Below are 15,963 nucleotides of genomic sequence, written 5' to 3'. Positions count from 1 at the left end.
ATTACAGCCCCATGTAACCGTATGGAGATTCCGGCGATTTGGGCCCGTTATCATAGAAGACCTGCAGGTAGCGCCCGAGAGGAGGAGCGGCGGTTCCCCATTGTGTCAGGAATCCACTCCTGGCTTTGGCTGGAGCCCATCCATCTGGAGCTTTGCAGGTTCCAGACAAACTATTCCCTGCTTCTGCAATCACCTGCCTCCTGTGCCTCCTGCTGCCTCCTGTGCAGCTCTGGCCTGATTGGCCTCCTGTGCCTCCTGCTGCCTCCTGTGCAGCTCTGGCCTGATTGACGTCCTGTGCTATTTAGTGCCTGCCCCGCCCTCAGGAAGTTGCTGGACATAGACTTTGCAATCCAAGTTGCAAGTAACTGTGCTTGTCACAGACTCTCTGTTTGGCCTGCCACGCCTCCTTGTGCCTTGTATCCTGCTTCCAGTCCCCGGCATCCCAAGGCCTTCTTGCATAGCAGCCTCGGCGCTGCTTTCCTGGTTCCTGGCAGACTTCGCCTTCGCCGCGCTGTAGCGGCTACGCTGGTTTCCCCAGCGTTTCCTGTGGCGTGTCTGCACCTCTGGTTCCTGCTTCCTCCAAGTGGAGTTTACTCCTGGCCTTTTCCTGATGCACTGCAGCACCTTCGCTGAAGCATCTTCGCTGCAGTGGCTTCTCTCAAGGTTATAGCCTCCTATGCTGAAGTACCTTCACCCAAGATTTCCTGTTGATGACCTCGGCTTGTTTCCTCGACCACCGCTCCTGTGCCGTCTGCCTTGACCCCTGCCTGGATAACGTTAACCCTACTTTCTCCAATCCTGACCTGGCTATGTCTGATTATGGAATCCGCACTCCGGACCTGACTCTGTGGCTTAAGGTCGGTGCTTATACATCCCCACCTCAGCCCCGCGGTCCGGTACCAGTTTGTGGCAAGCACGTACGTTACAGTAAGTCAATGGAGCCATTCATTTCAATGGGGATTCCTCGAAGCCGATCTCCAGGAACGGGTTGGCAGCCATCCAAACCGCAGACCGCAAGAGCGGAAACATTGTCTTGAAGAGAGCTTTGATCACTCCCCGGTCAAGTTCAAATTCAATTGGCGTGGAAAACTTAGGTTCTAGGGCACCCAGGAATAAAATTCTTTTTGCCCCTAGACCCTAGGAATCCCCTCACACAACCACAACCGGGTCCGAGAGTTAATGACCCCGGTAAAGGGTTGCACTCGTTATAAGGGTCGCACTATAGACTCTAATGGCGGAGTTAAAAGCCGTGAGTAAAAACGGCTAAGTCGGGATGAGCAGAAACCTAGAACCCATAGCTCTGGTTCTGTTCAACCTAGAGGGCTGAGATTCGGTCACCATGTAGTCCTATTTCCAGCAGGATTGCATGGAAAATACTGACCCTCTTGGGGCAACAGAACGGAGTCAGGGTAATTGCAAAGTTTGGGTTTCTGTCATTGACTTGCATGGCGGGAAAAAGCCTCGTGTTCCAAAAGTGCTTTCAAACTGTAATTGTGTAACTCCGATCTGGTGTGTCGCAGTGAGCTGAAACTTGGCCACCATGGAAAGTCCCCTCTGGCATGAGGGTCTGGTAAGTTTCGGCCTGCTTGGCCCAGCCAAATGGATTATTTTAATATATATAGATATTAAGGAATGCACTGTATTTCCAGGCGGGGAGAAAAGCCAGCGAAAGTTAATGGTTCTGCTTAATGTTAATGCTCAGAGGGGCGACCCATTGTCTACAACAGACCCCCTGATCAAAGGCTCAACCACTCTGATTGTATACTGCTGCGGCCGAGTTTATTCGAGCATTTGCCCGTTCTCAGCCGCAGCAGTAAACTGGCGCGCACCGGAGGGTGCCGGGCGCGCGCCGAAGCAGCGGAAGAGCGCCCTCCGATCGGGGCGCTCTCCCTCCCGCTGCCGGGTCCGCTGGGTCCCCCGGAACCCCCTGCCGCCGTCCCCCACATTGCGGGACACCAGGGCTGCCTCGGGGAGCCCTGGACGCGCGTGCAGGGGGCGCAGGCTCCCGATGACGCGTGACCGCGCGTCGGTGACGCGCGGCACGCCGAGGGGCGGCCACTAGCAAGCCGGGAAATCTCCCGGCTTGCGGAACCGGCCACACTTTAATAAAGTGTGTCGGTAGTGTACATTAGGGCGGCGAAACGCAGGGCCTGAGTGGTCTGTAAGTGCTGTAATTCACACTTACAGAATGTCACGGCTGTGCTCGCCAGTTCGTAGTCGTATGTAGCAGGATCAAGATAGGAGAAGACAGCATCGTCGGTGGACACGCCAGGGTCAGGACTGGAGATATCAGGGTAAATGTTGTTCAAGCAGGAGTTCGGCAACAGGTAGTCAGTAGAGCCCCGCTTCAGCTTAGGAGCGCGGGAGTGGCTTCTGCGCGTGCGGCGACCATGGCCCATGGTACTGGTCTCAGGAGGTGGTAGACAGACCAGAGTAGCATACCGCCTAGCTGCACTGGTAAACCAGTGCTTCAGCGCAAGAGTCCTGAGCGGGCTGGGGAATCCTCCATTTCAGCGCAGGAACCAGGACATGGCCTCTCTAGATTAGGGAAAGAGTAGGCCCCAGGAACCAGGAAGCTGAAGATACACAGGGAAACCTCCGCTTCAGTGCAGGAAACAGGAACAGACCACTGCGTGAATATAGCAGCCGGTCACAGGAAACAAGGAGCTGAAGTAACAAGCAGAGTACTCCGCTTCAGCACAGGAAACAGGAACTGACTGCTGCATGAGACTAGCAGCCAGTCACAGGAACCAGGGGGCTGAAGACAACAAGGAGAGTACTCCGCTTCAGCTCAGGAACAGACCGCTGCGTGACACTAGCAGCCGGTCTCAGGAACCAAGGCGACAGACAAGACAAGGCTTATGGCAGAACACAGAGACATCCAGGAAGGACTATGCTCGGCAGGGAGCATTGTGGGAAGGCAATACTTAAAGGTCCGTGAACCAATGGCAGAAGGGGCGTGTGGCAGTATTACTTTGGTGAGTGAATCCAGGCTGCAGCAAACATCAGGAGAAGTGCTCCAGGACCGCACCTGTCTGCAAGGTAAGGCAAACAGTAAACCGAGGAGCGGATTCCTTACACAGACAAAGGATTTCCTGACCAGATCCAAGTCTGGTAGACTTTTAGGCGCCCCGACTTTTGTGTGGGGCTAAAGAAATGAGACCCCAAGGGCCAGATGTGCGCATGTGTCAACTAATTTGGGGCATGATCTAACAATGCTTCCCACGTTAGCTGGCAAAGGGTCATTGGGTGGAGGTAATTGATGTCCAATGCCTGACACCCTCGGTGAATGTATAGGGCTGGAATCCCATATAAACCAGTGTAAACCCTATACCCATTGTCTCCGTGATGTCTTCATTTGAACCTGTATTGCTGAATGAATTGCCAATCCTGTACCTGATTGCTTCATTGTCCAACCCTAAGTAAGTGCTATATTTTGTCTGTTATTTGTATCATCCTGTGTGTTCTCCTTCTTTAAGGAATAAACTATATTTATTATATCTGTCATGTTCAATTCAACCCAGATATTTTGTGTATATTATAACCTATCACTAGCTACCATGACACTCCCCCGCTCTGTGATTATCACAGGTACAGGTGGGCTGTCACTCACATAACCTGAGCTGTGCGTCAGTCTGACTCCCCCGCTCTGTGATTATCACAGGTACAGGTGGGCTGTCACATAACCTGATCTGTGCGTCAGTCTGACTCCCCCGCTCTGTGATTATCACAGGTACAGGTGGGCTGTCACATAACCTGAGCTGTGCGTCAGTCTGACCCCCCGCTCTGTGATTATCACAGGTACAGGTGGGCTGTCACTCACATAACCTGAGCTGTGCATCAGTCTGACTCCCCCGCTCTGTGATTATCACAGGTACAGGTGGGCTGTCACTCACATAACCTGCGCTGTGCATCAGTCTGACTCCCCCGCTCTGTGATTATCACAGGTACAGGTGGGCTGTCACTCACATAACCTGAGCTGTGCATCAGTCTGACTCCCCCGCTCTGTGATTATCACAGGTACAGGTGGGCTGTCACATAACCTGAGCTGTGTGTCAGTCTGACTCCCCCGCTCTGTGATTATCACAGGTACAGGTGGGCTGTCACTCACATAACCTGAGCTGTGTGTCAGTCTGACTACTCCGCTCTGTGATTATCACAGGTACAGGTGGGCTGTCACTCACATAACCTGAGCTGTGTGTCAGTCTGACTCCCCCGCTCTGTGATTATCACAGGTACAGGTGGGCTGTCACATAACCTGAGCTGTGCATCAGTCTGACTCCCCCGCTCTGTGATTATCACAGGTACATGTGGGCTGTCACTCACATAACCTGAGCTGTGCATCAGTCTGACCCCCCCGCTCTGTGATTATCACAGGTACAGGTGGGCTGTCACTCACATAACCTGAGCTGTGTGTCAGTCTGACTCCCCCGCTCTGTGATTATCACAGGTACAGGTGGGCTGTCACATAACCTGAGCTGTGCGTCAGTCTGACTCCCCCGCTCTGTGATTATCACAGGTACAGGTGGGCTGTCACATAACCTGAGCTGTGCGTCAGTCTGTCTCCCCCGCTCTGTGATTATCACAAGTACAGGTGGGCTGTCACATAACCTGAGCTGTGTGTCAGTCTGATTCCCCCGCTCTGTGATTATCACAGGTACAGGTGGACTGTCACTCACATAACCTGAGCTGTGCGTCAGTCTGACTCCCCCGCTCTGTGATTATCACAGGTACAGGTGGGCTGTCACTCACATAACCTGAGCTGTGTGTCAGTCTGACTCCCCCGCTCTGTGATTATCACAGGTACAGGTGGGCTGTCACATAACCTGAGCTGTGCATCAGTCTGACTCCCCCGCTCTGTGATTATCACAGGTACATGTGGGCTGTCACTCACATAACCTGAGCTGTGCATCAGTCTGACCCCCCCGCTCTGTGATTATCACAGGTACAGGTGGGCTGTCACTCACATAACCTGAGCTGTGTGTCAGTCTGACTCCCCCGCTCTGTGATTATCACAGGTACAGGTGGGCTGTCACATAACCTGAGCTGTGCGTCAGTCTGACTCCCCCGCTCTGTGATTATCACAGGTACAGGTGGGCTGTCACATAACCTGAGCTGTGCGTCAGTCTGTCTCCCCCGCTCTGTGATTATCACAAGTACAGGTGGGCTGTCACATAACCTGAGCTGTGTGTCAGTCTGATTCCCCCGCTCTGTGATTATCACAGGTACAGGTGGACTGTCACTCACATAACCTGAGCTGTGCGTCAGTCTGACTCCCCCGCTCTGTGATTATCACAGGTACAGGTGGGCTGTCACTCACATAACCTGAGCTGTGCATCAGTCTGACTCCCCCGCTCTGTGATTATCACAGGTACAGGTGGGCTGTCACTCACATAACCTGAGCTGTGCATCAGTCTGACTTCCCCGCTCTGTGATTATCACAGGTACAGGTGGGCTGTCACTCACATAACCTGAGCTGTGTGTCAGTCTAACTCCCCCGTTCTGTGATTATCACAGGTACAGGTGGGCAGTCACTCACATAACCTGAGCAGTGCATCAGTCTGACTCCCCCGCTCTGTGATTATCACAGGTACAGGTGGGCTGTCACATAACCTGAGCTGTGTGTCAGTCTGACTCCCCCGCTCTGTGATTATCACAGGTACAGGTGGGCTGTCACTCACATAACCTGAGCTGTGTGTAAGTCTGATCCCCGCTCTGTGATTATCACAGGTACAGGGGGGCTGTCACATAACCTGAGCTGTGCATCAGTCTGACTCCCCCGCTCTGTGATTATCACAGGTACAGGTGGGCTGTCACTCACATAACCTGAGCTGTGCATCAGTCTGACCCCCCGCTCTGTGATTATCACAGGTACAGGTGGGCTGTCACTCACATAACCTGAGCTGTGCATCAGTCTGACTCCCCCGCTCTGTGATTATCACAGGTACAGGTGGGCTGTCACTCACATAACCTGAGCTGTGCATCAGTCTGACCCCCCGCTCTGTGATTATCACAGGTACAGGTGGGCTGTCACTCACATAACCTGAGCTGTGCATCAGTCTGACCCCCCGCTCTGTGATTATCACAGGTACAGGTGGGCTGTCACTCACATAACCTGAGCTGTGCATCAGTCTGACTCCCCCGCTCTGTGATTATCACAGGTACAGGTGGGCTGTCACTCAGATAACCTGAGCTGTGCATCAGTCTGACTCCCCGGCTCAGTGATTATCACAGGTACAGGTGGGCTGTCACTCAGATAACCTGAGCTGTGCATCAGTCTGACTCCCCCGCTCAGTAATTATCACAGGTACAGGTTGGCTGTCACATAACCTGAGCTGTGCATCAGTCTGACCCCCGCTCAGTGATTATCACAGGTACAGGTGGGCTTTCACTCACATAACCTGAGCTGTGTGTCAGTCTGACTCCCCCGCTCTGTGATTATCACAGGTACAGGTGGGCTGTCACATAACCTGAGCTGTGCATCAGTCTGACTCCCCCGCTCTGTGATTATCACAGGTACAGGAGGGCTGTCACATAACCTGAGCTGTGCATCAGTCTGACTCCCCCGCTCTGTAATTATCACAGGTACAGGTGGGCTGTCACTCACATAACCTGAGCTGTACATCAGTCTGACTCCCCCGCTCTGTGATTATCACAGGTACAGGTGGGCTGTCACTCACATAACCTGAGCTGTGCGTCAGTCTGACCCCCGCTCTGTGATTATTAAAGGTACAGGTGGGCTGTCACATAACCTGAGCTGTGTGTCAGTCTGATCCCCGCTCTGTGATTATCACAGGTACAGGTGGGCTGTCACATAACCTGAGCTGTGCGTCAGTCTGACTCCCCCGCTCTGTGATTATCACAGGTACAGGTGGGCTGTCACATAACCTGAGCTGTGTGTCAGTCTGATCCCCGCTCTGTGATTATCACAGGTACAGGTGGGCTGTCACTCACATAACCTGAGCTGTGCATCAGTCTGACTCCCCCGCTCTGTGATTATCACAGGTACAGGTGGGCTGTCACTCACATAACCTGAGCTGTGCGTCAGTCTGACTCCCCCGCTCTGTGATTATTAAAGGTACAGGTTGGCTGTCACATAACCTGAGCTGTGCGTCAGTCTGACTCCCCCGCTCTGTGATTATCACAGGTACAGGTGGGCTGTCACTCACATAACCTGAGCTGTGCGTCAGTTTCAGTCCCCCGCTCTGTGATTATCACAGGTACAGGTGGGCTGTCACTCACATAACCTGAGCTGTGCGTCAGTCTGACTCCCCCGCTCTGTGATTATTAAAGGTACAGGTGGGTTGTCACATAACCTGAGCTGTGCGTCAGTCTGACTCCCCCGCTCTGTGATTATCACAGGTACAGGTGGGCTGTCACTCACATAACCTGAGCTGTGCATCAGTCTGACTCCCCCGCTCTGTGATTATCACAGGTACAGGTGGGCTGTCACATAACCTGAGCTGTGCATCAGTCTGACCCCCGCTCTGTGATTATCACAGGTACAGGTGGGCTGTCACTCACATAACCTGAGCTGTGCATCAGTCTGACTCCCCCGCTCTGTGATTATCACAGGTACAGGTGGGCTGTCACTCACATAACCTGAGCTGTGCGTCAGTCTGACTCCCCCGCTCTGTGATTATTAAAGGTACAGGTGGGCTGTCACATAACCTGAGCTGTGCGTCAGTCTGACCCCCCCGCTCTGTGATTATCACAGGTACAGGTGGGCTGTCACTCACATAACCTGAGCTGTGCGTCAGTTTGAGTCCCCCGCTCTGTGATTATCACAGGTACAGGTGGGCTGTCACATAACCTGAGCTGTGTGTCAGTCTGACTCCCCCGCTCTGTGATTATCACAGGTACAGGAGGGCTGTCACATAACCTGAGCTGTGCGTCAGTCTGACTCCCCCGCTCTGTAATTATCACAGGTACAGGTGGGCTGTCACTCACATAACCTGAGCTGTGTGTCAGTCTGACTCCCCCGCTCTGTGATTATCACAGGTACAGGTGGGCTGTCACATAACCTGAGCTGTGCATCAGTCTGACTCCCCCGCTCTGTGATTATCACAGGTACATGTGGGCTGTCACTCACATAACCTGAGCTGTGCATCAGTCTGACCCCCCCGCTCTGTGATTATCACAGGTACAGGTGGGCTGTCACTCACATAACCTGAGCTGTGTGTCAGTCTGACTCCCCCGCTCTGTGATTATCACAGGTACAGGTGGGCTGTCACATAACCTGAGCTGTGCGTCAGTCTGACTCCCCCGCTCTGTGATTATCACAGGTACAGGTGGGCTGTCACATAACCTGAGCTGTGCGTCAGTCTGTCTCCCCCGCTCTGTGATTATCACAAGTACAGGTGGGCTGTCACATAACCTGAGCTGTGTGTCAGTCTGATTCCCCCGCTCTGTGATTATCACAGGTACAGGTGGACTGTCACTCACATAACCTGAGCTGTGCGTCAGTCTGACTCCCCGCTCTGTGATTATCACAGGTACAGGTGGGCTGTCACTCACATAACCTGAGCTGTGCATCAGTCTGACTCCCCCGCTCTGTGATTATCACAGGTACAGGTGGGCTGTCACTCACATAACCTGAGCTGTGCATCAGTCTGACTTCCCCGCTCTGTGATTATCACAGGTACAGGTGGGCTGTCACTCACATAACCTGAGCTGTGTGTCAGTCTAACTCCCCCGTTCTGTGATTATCACAGGTACAGGTGGGCAGTCACTCACATAACCTGAGCTGTGCATCAGTCTGACTCCCCCGCTCTGTGATTATCACAGGTACAGGTGGGCTGTCACATAACCTGAGCTGTGTGTCAGTCTGACTCCCCCGCTCTGTGATTATCACAGGTACAGGTGGGCTGTCACTCACATAACCTGAGCTGTGTGTCAGTCTGATCCCCGCTCTGTGATTATCACAGGTACAGGGGGGCTGTCACATAACCTGAGCTGTGCATCAGTCTGACTCCCCCGCTCTGTGATTATCACAGGTACAGGTGGGCTGTCACTCACATAACCTGAGCTGTGCATCAGTCTGACCCCCCGCTCTGTGATTATCACAGGTACAGGTGGGCTGTCACTCACATAACCTGAGCTGTGCATCAGTATGACTCCCCCGCTCTGTGATTATCACAGGTACAGGTGGGCTGTCACTCACATAACCTGAGCTGTGCATCAGTCTGACCCCCCGCTCTGTGATTATCACAGGTACAGGTGGGCTGTCACTCACATAACCTGAGCTGTGCATCAGTCTGACCCCCCGCTCTGTGATTATCACAGGTACAGGTGGGCTGTCACTCACATAACCTGAGCTGTGCATCAGTCTGACTCCCCCGCTCTGTGATTATCACAGGTACAGGTGGGCTGTCACTCAGATAACCTGAGCTGTGCATCAGTCTGACTCCCCGGCTCAGTGATTATCACAGGTACAGGTGGGCACTCACTCAGATAACCTGAGCTGTGCATCAGTCTGACTCCCCCGCTCAGTAATTATCACAGGTACAGGTTGGCTGTCACATAACCTGAGCTGTGCATCAGTCTGACCCCCGCTCAGTGATTATCACAGGTACAGGTGGGCTTTCACTCACATAACCTGAGCTGTGTGTCAGTCTGACTCCCCCGCTCTGTGATTATCACAGGTACAGGTGGGCTGTCACATAACCTGAGCTGTGCATCAGTCTGACTCCCCCGCTCTGTGATTATCACAGGTACAGGAGGGCTGTCACATAACCTGAGCTGTGCGTCAGTCTGACTCCCCCGCTCTGTAATTATCACAGGTACAGGTGGGCTGTCACTCACATAACCTGAGCTGTTCATCAGTCTGACTCCCCCGCTCTGTGATTATCACAGGTATAGGTGGGCTGTCACTCACATAACCTGAGCTGTGCGTCAGTCTGACCCCCGCTCTGTGATTATTAAAGGTACAGGTGGGCTGTCACATAACCTGAGCTGTGTGTCAGTCTGATCCCCGCTCTGTGATTATCACAGGTACAGGTGGGCTGTCACATAACCTGAGCTGTGCGTCAGTCTGACTCCCCCGCTCTGTGATTATCACAGGTACAGGTGGGCTGTCACATAACCTGAGCTGTGTGTCAGTCTGATCCCCGCTCTGTGATTATCACAGGTACAGGTGGGCTGTCACTCACATAACCTGAGCTGTGCATCAGTCTGACTCCCCCGCTCTGTGATTATCACAGGTACAGGTGGGCTGTCACTCACATAACCTGAGCTGTGCGTCAGTCTGACTCCCCCGCTCTGTGATTATTAAAGGTACAGGTTGGCTGTCACATAACCTGAGCTGTGCGTCAGTCTGACTCCCCCGCTCTGTGATTATCACAGGTACAGGTGGGCTGTCACTCACATAACCTGAGCTGTGCGTCAGTTTGAGTCCCCCGCTCTGTGATTATCACAGGTACAGGTGGGCTGTCACTCACATAACCTGAGCTGTGCGTCAGTCTGACTCCCCCGCTCTGTGATTATTAAAGGTACAGGTGGGTTGTCACATAACCTGAGCTGTGCGTCAGTCTGACTCCCCCGCTCTGTGATTATCACAGGTACAGGTGGGCTGTCACTCACATAACCTGAGCTGTGCGTCAGTTTGAGTCCCCCGCTCTGTGATTATCACAGGTACAGGTGGGCTGTCACTCACATAACCTGAGCTGTGCGTCAGTCTGACTCCCCCGCTCTGTGATTATTAAAGGTACAGGTGGGTTGTCACATAACCTGAGCTGTGCGTCAGTCTGACTCCCCCGCTCTGTGATTATTAAAGGTACAGGTGGGTTGTCACTCACATAACCTGAGCTGAGCATCTGTCTGACTCATTTTAATATGCACCATAATTCGGATCCTAAAACTCTTAGTTTTAAAGGTATAGAACATGTTCCAATACATGTTCTAGTGGTCGGAATAGCCTGAACAATTTGGCTAAAAGGGAGGCCTTTTGGATCCATAAAGTACAGGTTACTGGAGAATTGCCTTGTCCCAGGAGGCAAAGGAGAGGGTAGTAGTCAGCATCCCAGGTGGTTTCTGGAATCCAGAAGTGATGCCACTCGGGGTGGGGACTGCCCTAGAGCCAGGGAGGAGAGGCATAGGTATAGCGGAGCAGCTACGGGTGGGCACAGGGCCAGGGCAGGTAGGGTCCCTACATGGTAGTGACATAGCTCTTTCCCAGACTGGTTTGATGGACAAGCGACGGTCTGTGCTTGTTAGCTTGTCTCCCGCTGGTACAGAGACATGCCAGTCTCTGGGCAGCATGCAGCCTGGTCTGTAGAGGTGCCCCTTCACGGTGGTCTTGGTTCACCAGGCACTGGGTGGGGGGCAGAGGGGGGCAAAGGAGAATGCCCGGCGGCCACGTTGGAGCCCTGCTCAGCAGGATCTGGACTTCACCATCCAATGTGGCCAGGACAGTGTAATGGACAATGCTGGAGGACAATTTTGCCTGGCCAACCCCTCAGGACTTATGTGCTGCAAGGATGCCAGTAGTGTCCCAGTGCCAGGGTGGGCAGCTGGGCCACAAGGCACCCATTGAGCAGGGGAGGTGTGACGGGGGAGGGGTACCAAGCGTGTAATAGAGCGGTCACCCCCATTAGGCACCCCCTTCCACCGTCTGGGAAGTGAGGGGTTAACCAGAAATGTACTTACAATACATATGTTCCCCTGCTTCACAACCAAAAGGTACGTCCCTTGGTTATCCTATTCCCACATGTAGAGGGTATTAATGTATTTTTATTTCCCTGCCTCGTGGCAAACTGTTTTATTTGCTAGATGTGTACATTGGTACACTTATTGGAGTTTGTACCTTTGCAGTGTATGCAACAACCACCTACACTGGGATCCAGGTGGGAGGGAAAGGGTTAATGTTAATTTGGTGTTTATGGCCCTCTGTCCCTTTTCCCGCCTTGCAGGCTCCATTTTACAGTCTCTCCACAGGTCGCCATTACAGCCCCATGTAACCGTATGGAGATTCCGGCGATTTGGGCCCGTTATCATAGAAGACCTGCAGGTGGCGCCCGAGAGGAGGAGCGGCGGTTCCCCATTGTGTCAGGAATCCACTCCTGGCTTTGGCTGGATCCCTTCCATCTGGAGCTTTGCAGGTTCCAGACAAACTATTCCCTGCTTCTGCAATCACCTGCCTCCTGTGCCTCCTGCTGCCTCCTGTGCAGCTCTGGCCTGATTGGCCTCCTGTGCCTCCTGCTGCCTCCTGTGCAGCTCTGGCCTGATTGACCTCCTGTGCTATTTAGTGCCTGCCCCGCCCTCAGGAAGTTGCTGGACATAGACTTTGCAATCCAAGTTGCAAGTAACTGTGCTTGTCACAGACTCTCTGTTTGGCCTGCCACGCCTCCTTGTGCCTTGTATCCTGCTTCCAGTCCCCGGCATCCCAAGGCCTTCTTGCATAGCAGCCCCGGCGCTGCTTTCCTGGTTCCTGGCAGACTTCGCCTTCGCCGCGCTGTAGCGGCTACGCTGGTTTCCCCAGCGTTTCCTGTGGCGTGTCTGCACCTCTGGTTCCTGCTTCCTCCAAGTGGAGTTTACTCCTGGCCTTTTCCTGATGCACTGCAGCACCTTCGCTGAAGCATCTTCGCTGCAGTGGCTTCTCTCAAGGTTATAGCCTCCTATGCTGAAGTACCTTCACCCAAGATTTCCTGTTGATGACCTTGGCTTGTTTCCTCGACCACCGCTCCTGTGCCGTCTGCCTTGACCCCTGCCTGGATAACGTTAACCCTACTTTCTCCAATCCTGACCTGGCTATGTCTGATTATGGAATCCGCACTCCGGACCTGACTCTGTGGCTTAAGGTCGGTGCTTATACATCCCCACCTCAGCCCCGCGGTCCGGTACCAGTTTGTGGCAAGCACGTACGTTACAGTAAGACAATGGAGCCATTCATTTTAAAGGGGATTCCTCGAAGCCGATCTCCAGGAACGGGTTGGCAGCCATCCAAACCGCAGACCGCAAGAGCGGAAACATTGTCTTGAAGAGAGCTTTGATCACTCCCCGGTCAAGTTCAAATTCAATTGGCGTGGAAAACTTAGGTTCTAGGGCACCCAGGAATAAAATTCTTTTTGCCCCTAGTCCCTAGGAATCCCCTCACACAACCACAACCGGGTCCGCGAGTTAATGACCCCGGTAAAGGGTTGCACTCGTTATAAGGGTCGCACTATAGACTCTAATGGCGGAGTTAAAAGCCGTGAGTAAAAACGGCTAAGTCGGGATGAGCAGAAACCTAGAACCCATAGCTCTGGTTCTGTTCAACCTAGAGGGCTGAGATTCGGTCACCATGTAGTCCTATTTCCAGCAGGATTGCATGGCAAATACTGACCCTCTTGGGGCAACAGAACGGAGTCAGGGTAATTGCAAAGTTTGGGTTTCTGTCATTGACTTGCATGGCGGGAAAAAGCCTCGTGTTCCAAAAGTGCTTTCAAACTGTAATTGTGTAACTCCGGTCTGGTGTGTCGCAGTGAGCTGAAACTTGGCCACCATGGAAAGTCCCCTCTGGCATGAGGGTCTGGTAAGTTTCGGCCTGCTTGGCCCAGCCAAATGGATTATTTTAATATATATAGATATTAAGGAATGCACTGTATTTCCAGGCGGGGAGAAAAGCCAGCGAAAGTTAATGGTTCTGCTTAATGTTAATGCTCAGAGGGGCGACCCATTGTCTACAACAGACCCCCTGATCAAAGGCTCAACCACTCTGATTGTATACTGCTGCGGCCGAGTTTATTCGAGCATTTGCCCGTTCTCGGCCGCAGCAGTAAACTAGCGCGCGCCGGAGGGTGCCGGGCGCGCGCCGAAGCAGCGGAAGAGCGCCCTCCGATCGGGGCGCTCTCCCTCCCGCTGCCTGGTCCGCCGGGTCCCCCGGAACCGCCTGCCGCCGTCCCCCACATTGCGGGACACCAGGGCTGCCTCGGGGAGCCCTGGACGCGCGTGCAGGGGGCACAGGCTCCCGATGACGCGTGACCGCGCGTCAGTGACGCGCGGCACGCCGAGGGGCGGCCACTAGCAAGCCGGGAAATCTCCCAGCTTGCGGAACCGGCCACACTTTAATAAAGTGTGTCGGTAGTGTACATTAGGGCGGCGAAACGCAGGGCCTGAGTGGTCTGTAAGTGCTGTAATTCACACTTACAGACTGTCACGGCTGTGCTCGCCAGTTCGTAGTCGTATGTAGCAGGATCAGGATAGGAGAAGACAGCATCGTCGGTGGACACGCCAGGGTCAGGACTGGAGATATCAGGGTAAATGTTGTTCAAGCAGGAGTTCGGCAACAGGTAGTCAGTAGAGCCCCGCTTCAGCTTAGGAGCGCGGGAGTGGCTTCTGCGCGTGCGGCGACCATGGCCCATGGTACTGGTCTCAGGAGGTGGTAGACAGACCAGAGTAGCACACCGCCTAGCTGCACTGGTAAACCAGTGCTTCAGCGCAAGAGTCCTGAGCGGGCTGGGGAATCCTCCATTTCAGCGCAGGAACCAGGACATGGCCTCTCTAGATTAGGGAAAGAGTAGGCCCCAGGAACCAGGAAGCTGAAGATACACAGGGAAACCTCCGCTTCAGTGCAGGAAACAGGAACAGACCACTGCGTGAATATAGCAGCCGGTCACAGGAAACAAGGAGCTGAAGTAACAAGGAGAGTACTGCGCTTCAGCACAGGAAACAGAAACTGACTGCTGCATGAGACTAGCAGCCAGTCACAGGAACCAGGGGGCTGAAGACAACAAGGAGAGTACTCCGCTTCAGCTCAGGAACAGACCGCTGCGTGACACTAGCAGCCGGTCTCAGGAACCAAGGCGACAGACAAGACAAGGCTTATGGCAGAACACAGAGACATCCAGGAAGGACTATGCTCGGCAGGGAGCATTGTGGGAAGGCAATACTTAAAGGTCCGTGAACCAATGGCAGAAGGGGCGTGTGGCAGTATTACTTTGGTGAGTGAATCCAGGCTGCAGCAAACATCAGGAGAAGTGCTCCAGGACCGCACCTGTCTGCAAGGTAAGGCAAACAGTAAACCGAGGAGCGGATTCCTTACACAGACAAAGGATTTCCTGACCAGATCCAAGTCTGGTAGACTTTTAGGCGCCCCGACTTTTGTGTGGGGCTAAAGAAATGAGACCCCAAGGGCCAGATGTGCGCATGTGTCAACTAATTTGGGGCATGATCTAACAATGCTTCCCACGTTAGCTGGCAAAGGGTCATTGGGTGGAGGTAATTGATGTCCAATGCCTGACACCCTCGGTGAATGTATAGGGCTGGAATCCCATATAAACCAGTGTAAACCCTATACCCATTGTCTCCGTGATGTCTTCATTTGAACCTGTATTGCTGAATGAATTGCCAATCCTGTACCTGATTGCTTCATTGTCCAACCCTAAGTAAGTGCTATATTTTGTCTGTTATTTGTATCATCCTGTGTGTTCTCCTTCTTTAAGGAATAAACTATATTTATTATATCTGTCATGTTCAATTCAACCCAGATACTTTGTGTATATTATAACCTATCACTAGCTACCATGACACTCCCCCGCTCTGTGATTATCACAGGTACAGGTGGGCTGTCACTCACATAACCTGAGCTGTGCATCAGTCTGACTCCCCCGCTCTGTGATTATCACAGGTACAGGTGGGCTGTCACTCGGATAACCTGAGCTCGGCAGAACAGCTGTGCCGTGCTCCTGTGGTCGTGCGCAGATGGTGTATTCTTGGGGAGAGAACGTTGGTTTCCTGTGTCTGGGGCGGACTCCTGTACATCATCGTGAGAGCTGAGAGCCAGCTCGGTAACGTCCCGCTGATAGTGTACGGAGCGCAGCAAAGCCCCACCTATATACAGGGTGAGTACAGGACCCCTTGTATCTCTTACAGACAGGGTAAGTACAGGACCCCTACCTCTTATATACAGGGGGAGAACAGGACCCCTCTTACCTGTTATATACAGGGTGAGTACAGGACCCCTCCTATCTCTTATATACAGGGTGA

General features: G+C 53.2%; 1 protein-coding gene across 4 annotated transcripts in view; it reads left to right on the top strand.

Moving 5' to 3' along the window:
* TCAF2 (TRPM8 channel associated factor 2) overlaps positions 1-15,963 on the top strand; it is a 167,746-nt gene that overhangs the window by 126,593 nt on the left and 25,190 nt on the right. For all 4 annotated transcript variants that reach the window (XM_075599220.1, XM_075599222.1, XM_075599221.1 and 1 more), the window contains one exon: positions 15,605-15,818. In XM_075599220.1, the coding sequence (XP_075455335.1) occupies positions 15,605-15,818 (214 nt within the window). The remainder of the gene's footprint in view (positions 1-15,604; positions 15,819-15,963) is intronic.

The sequence above is a fragment of the Ascaphus truei genome, chromosome 5 (assembly GCF_040206685.1).
Source record: "Ascaphus truei isolate aAscTru1 chromosome 5, aAscTru1.hap1, whole genome shotgun sequence".
Lineage (NCBI taxonomy): Eukaryota > Metazoa > Chordata > Amphibia > Anura > Ascaphidae > Ascaphus > Ascaphus truei.
The sequence above is the reverse complement of the archived record's forward strand: the minus strand, read 5'-3'. Positions and strand labels throughout refer to the sequence as shown.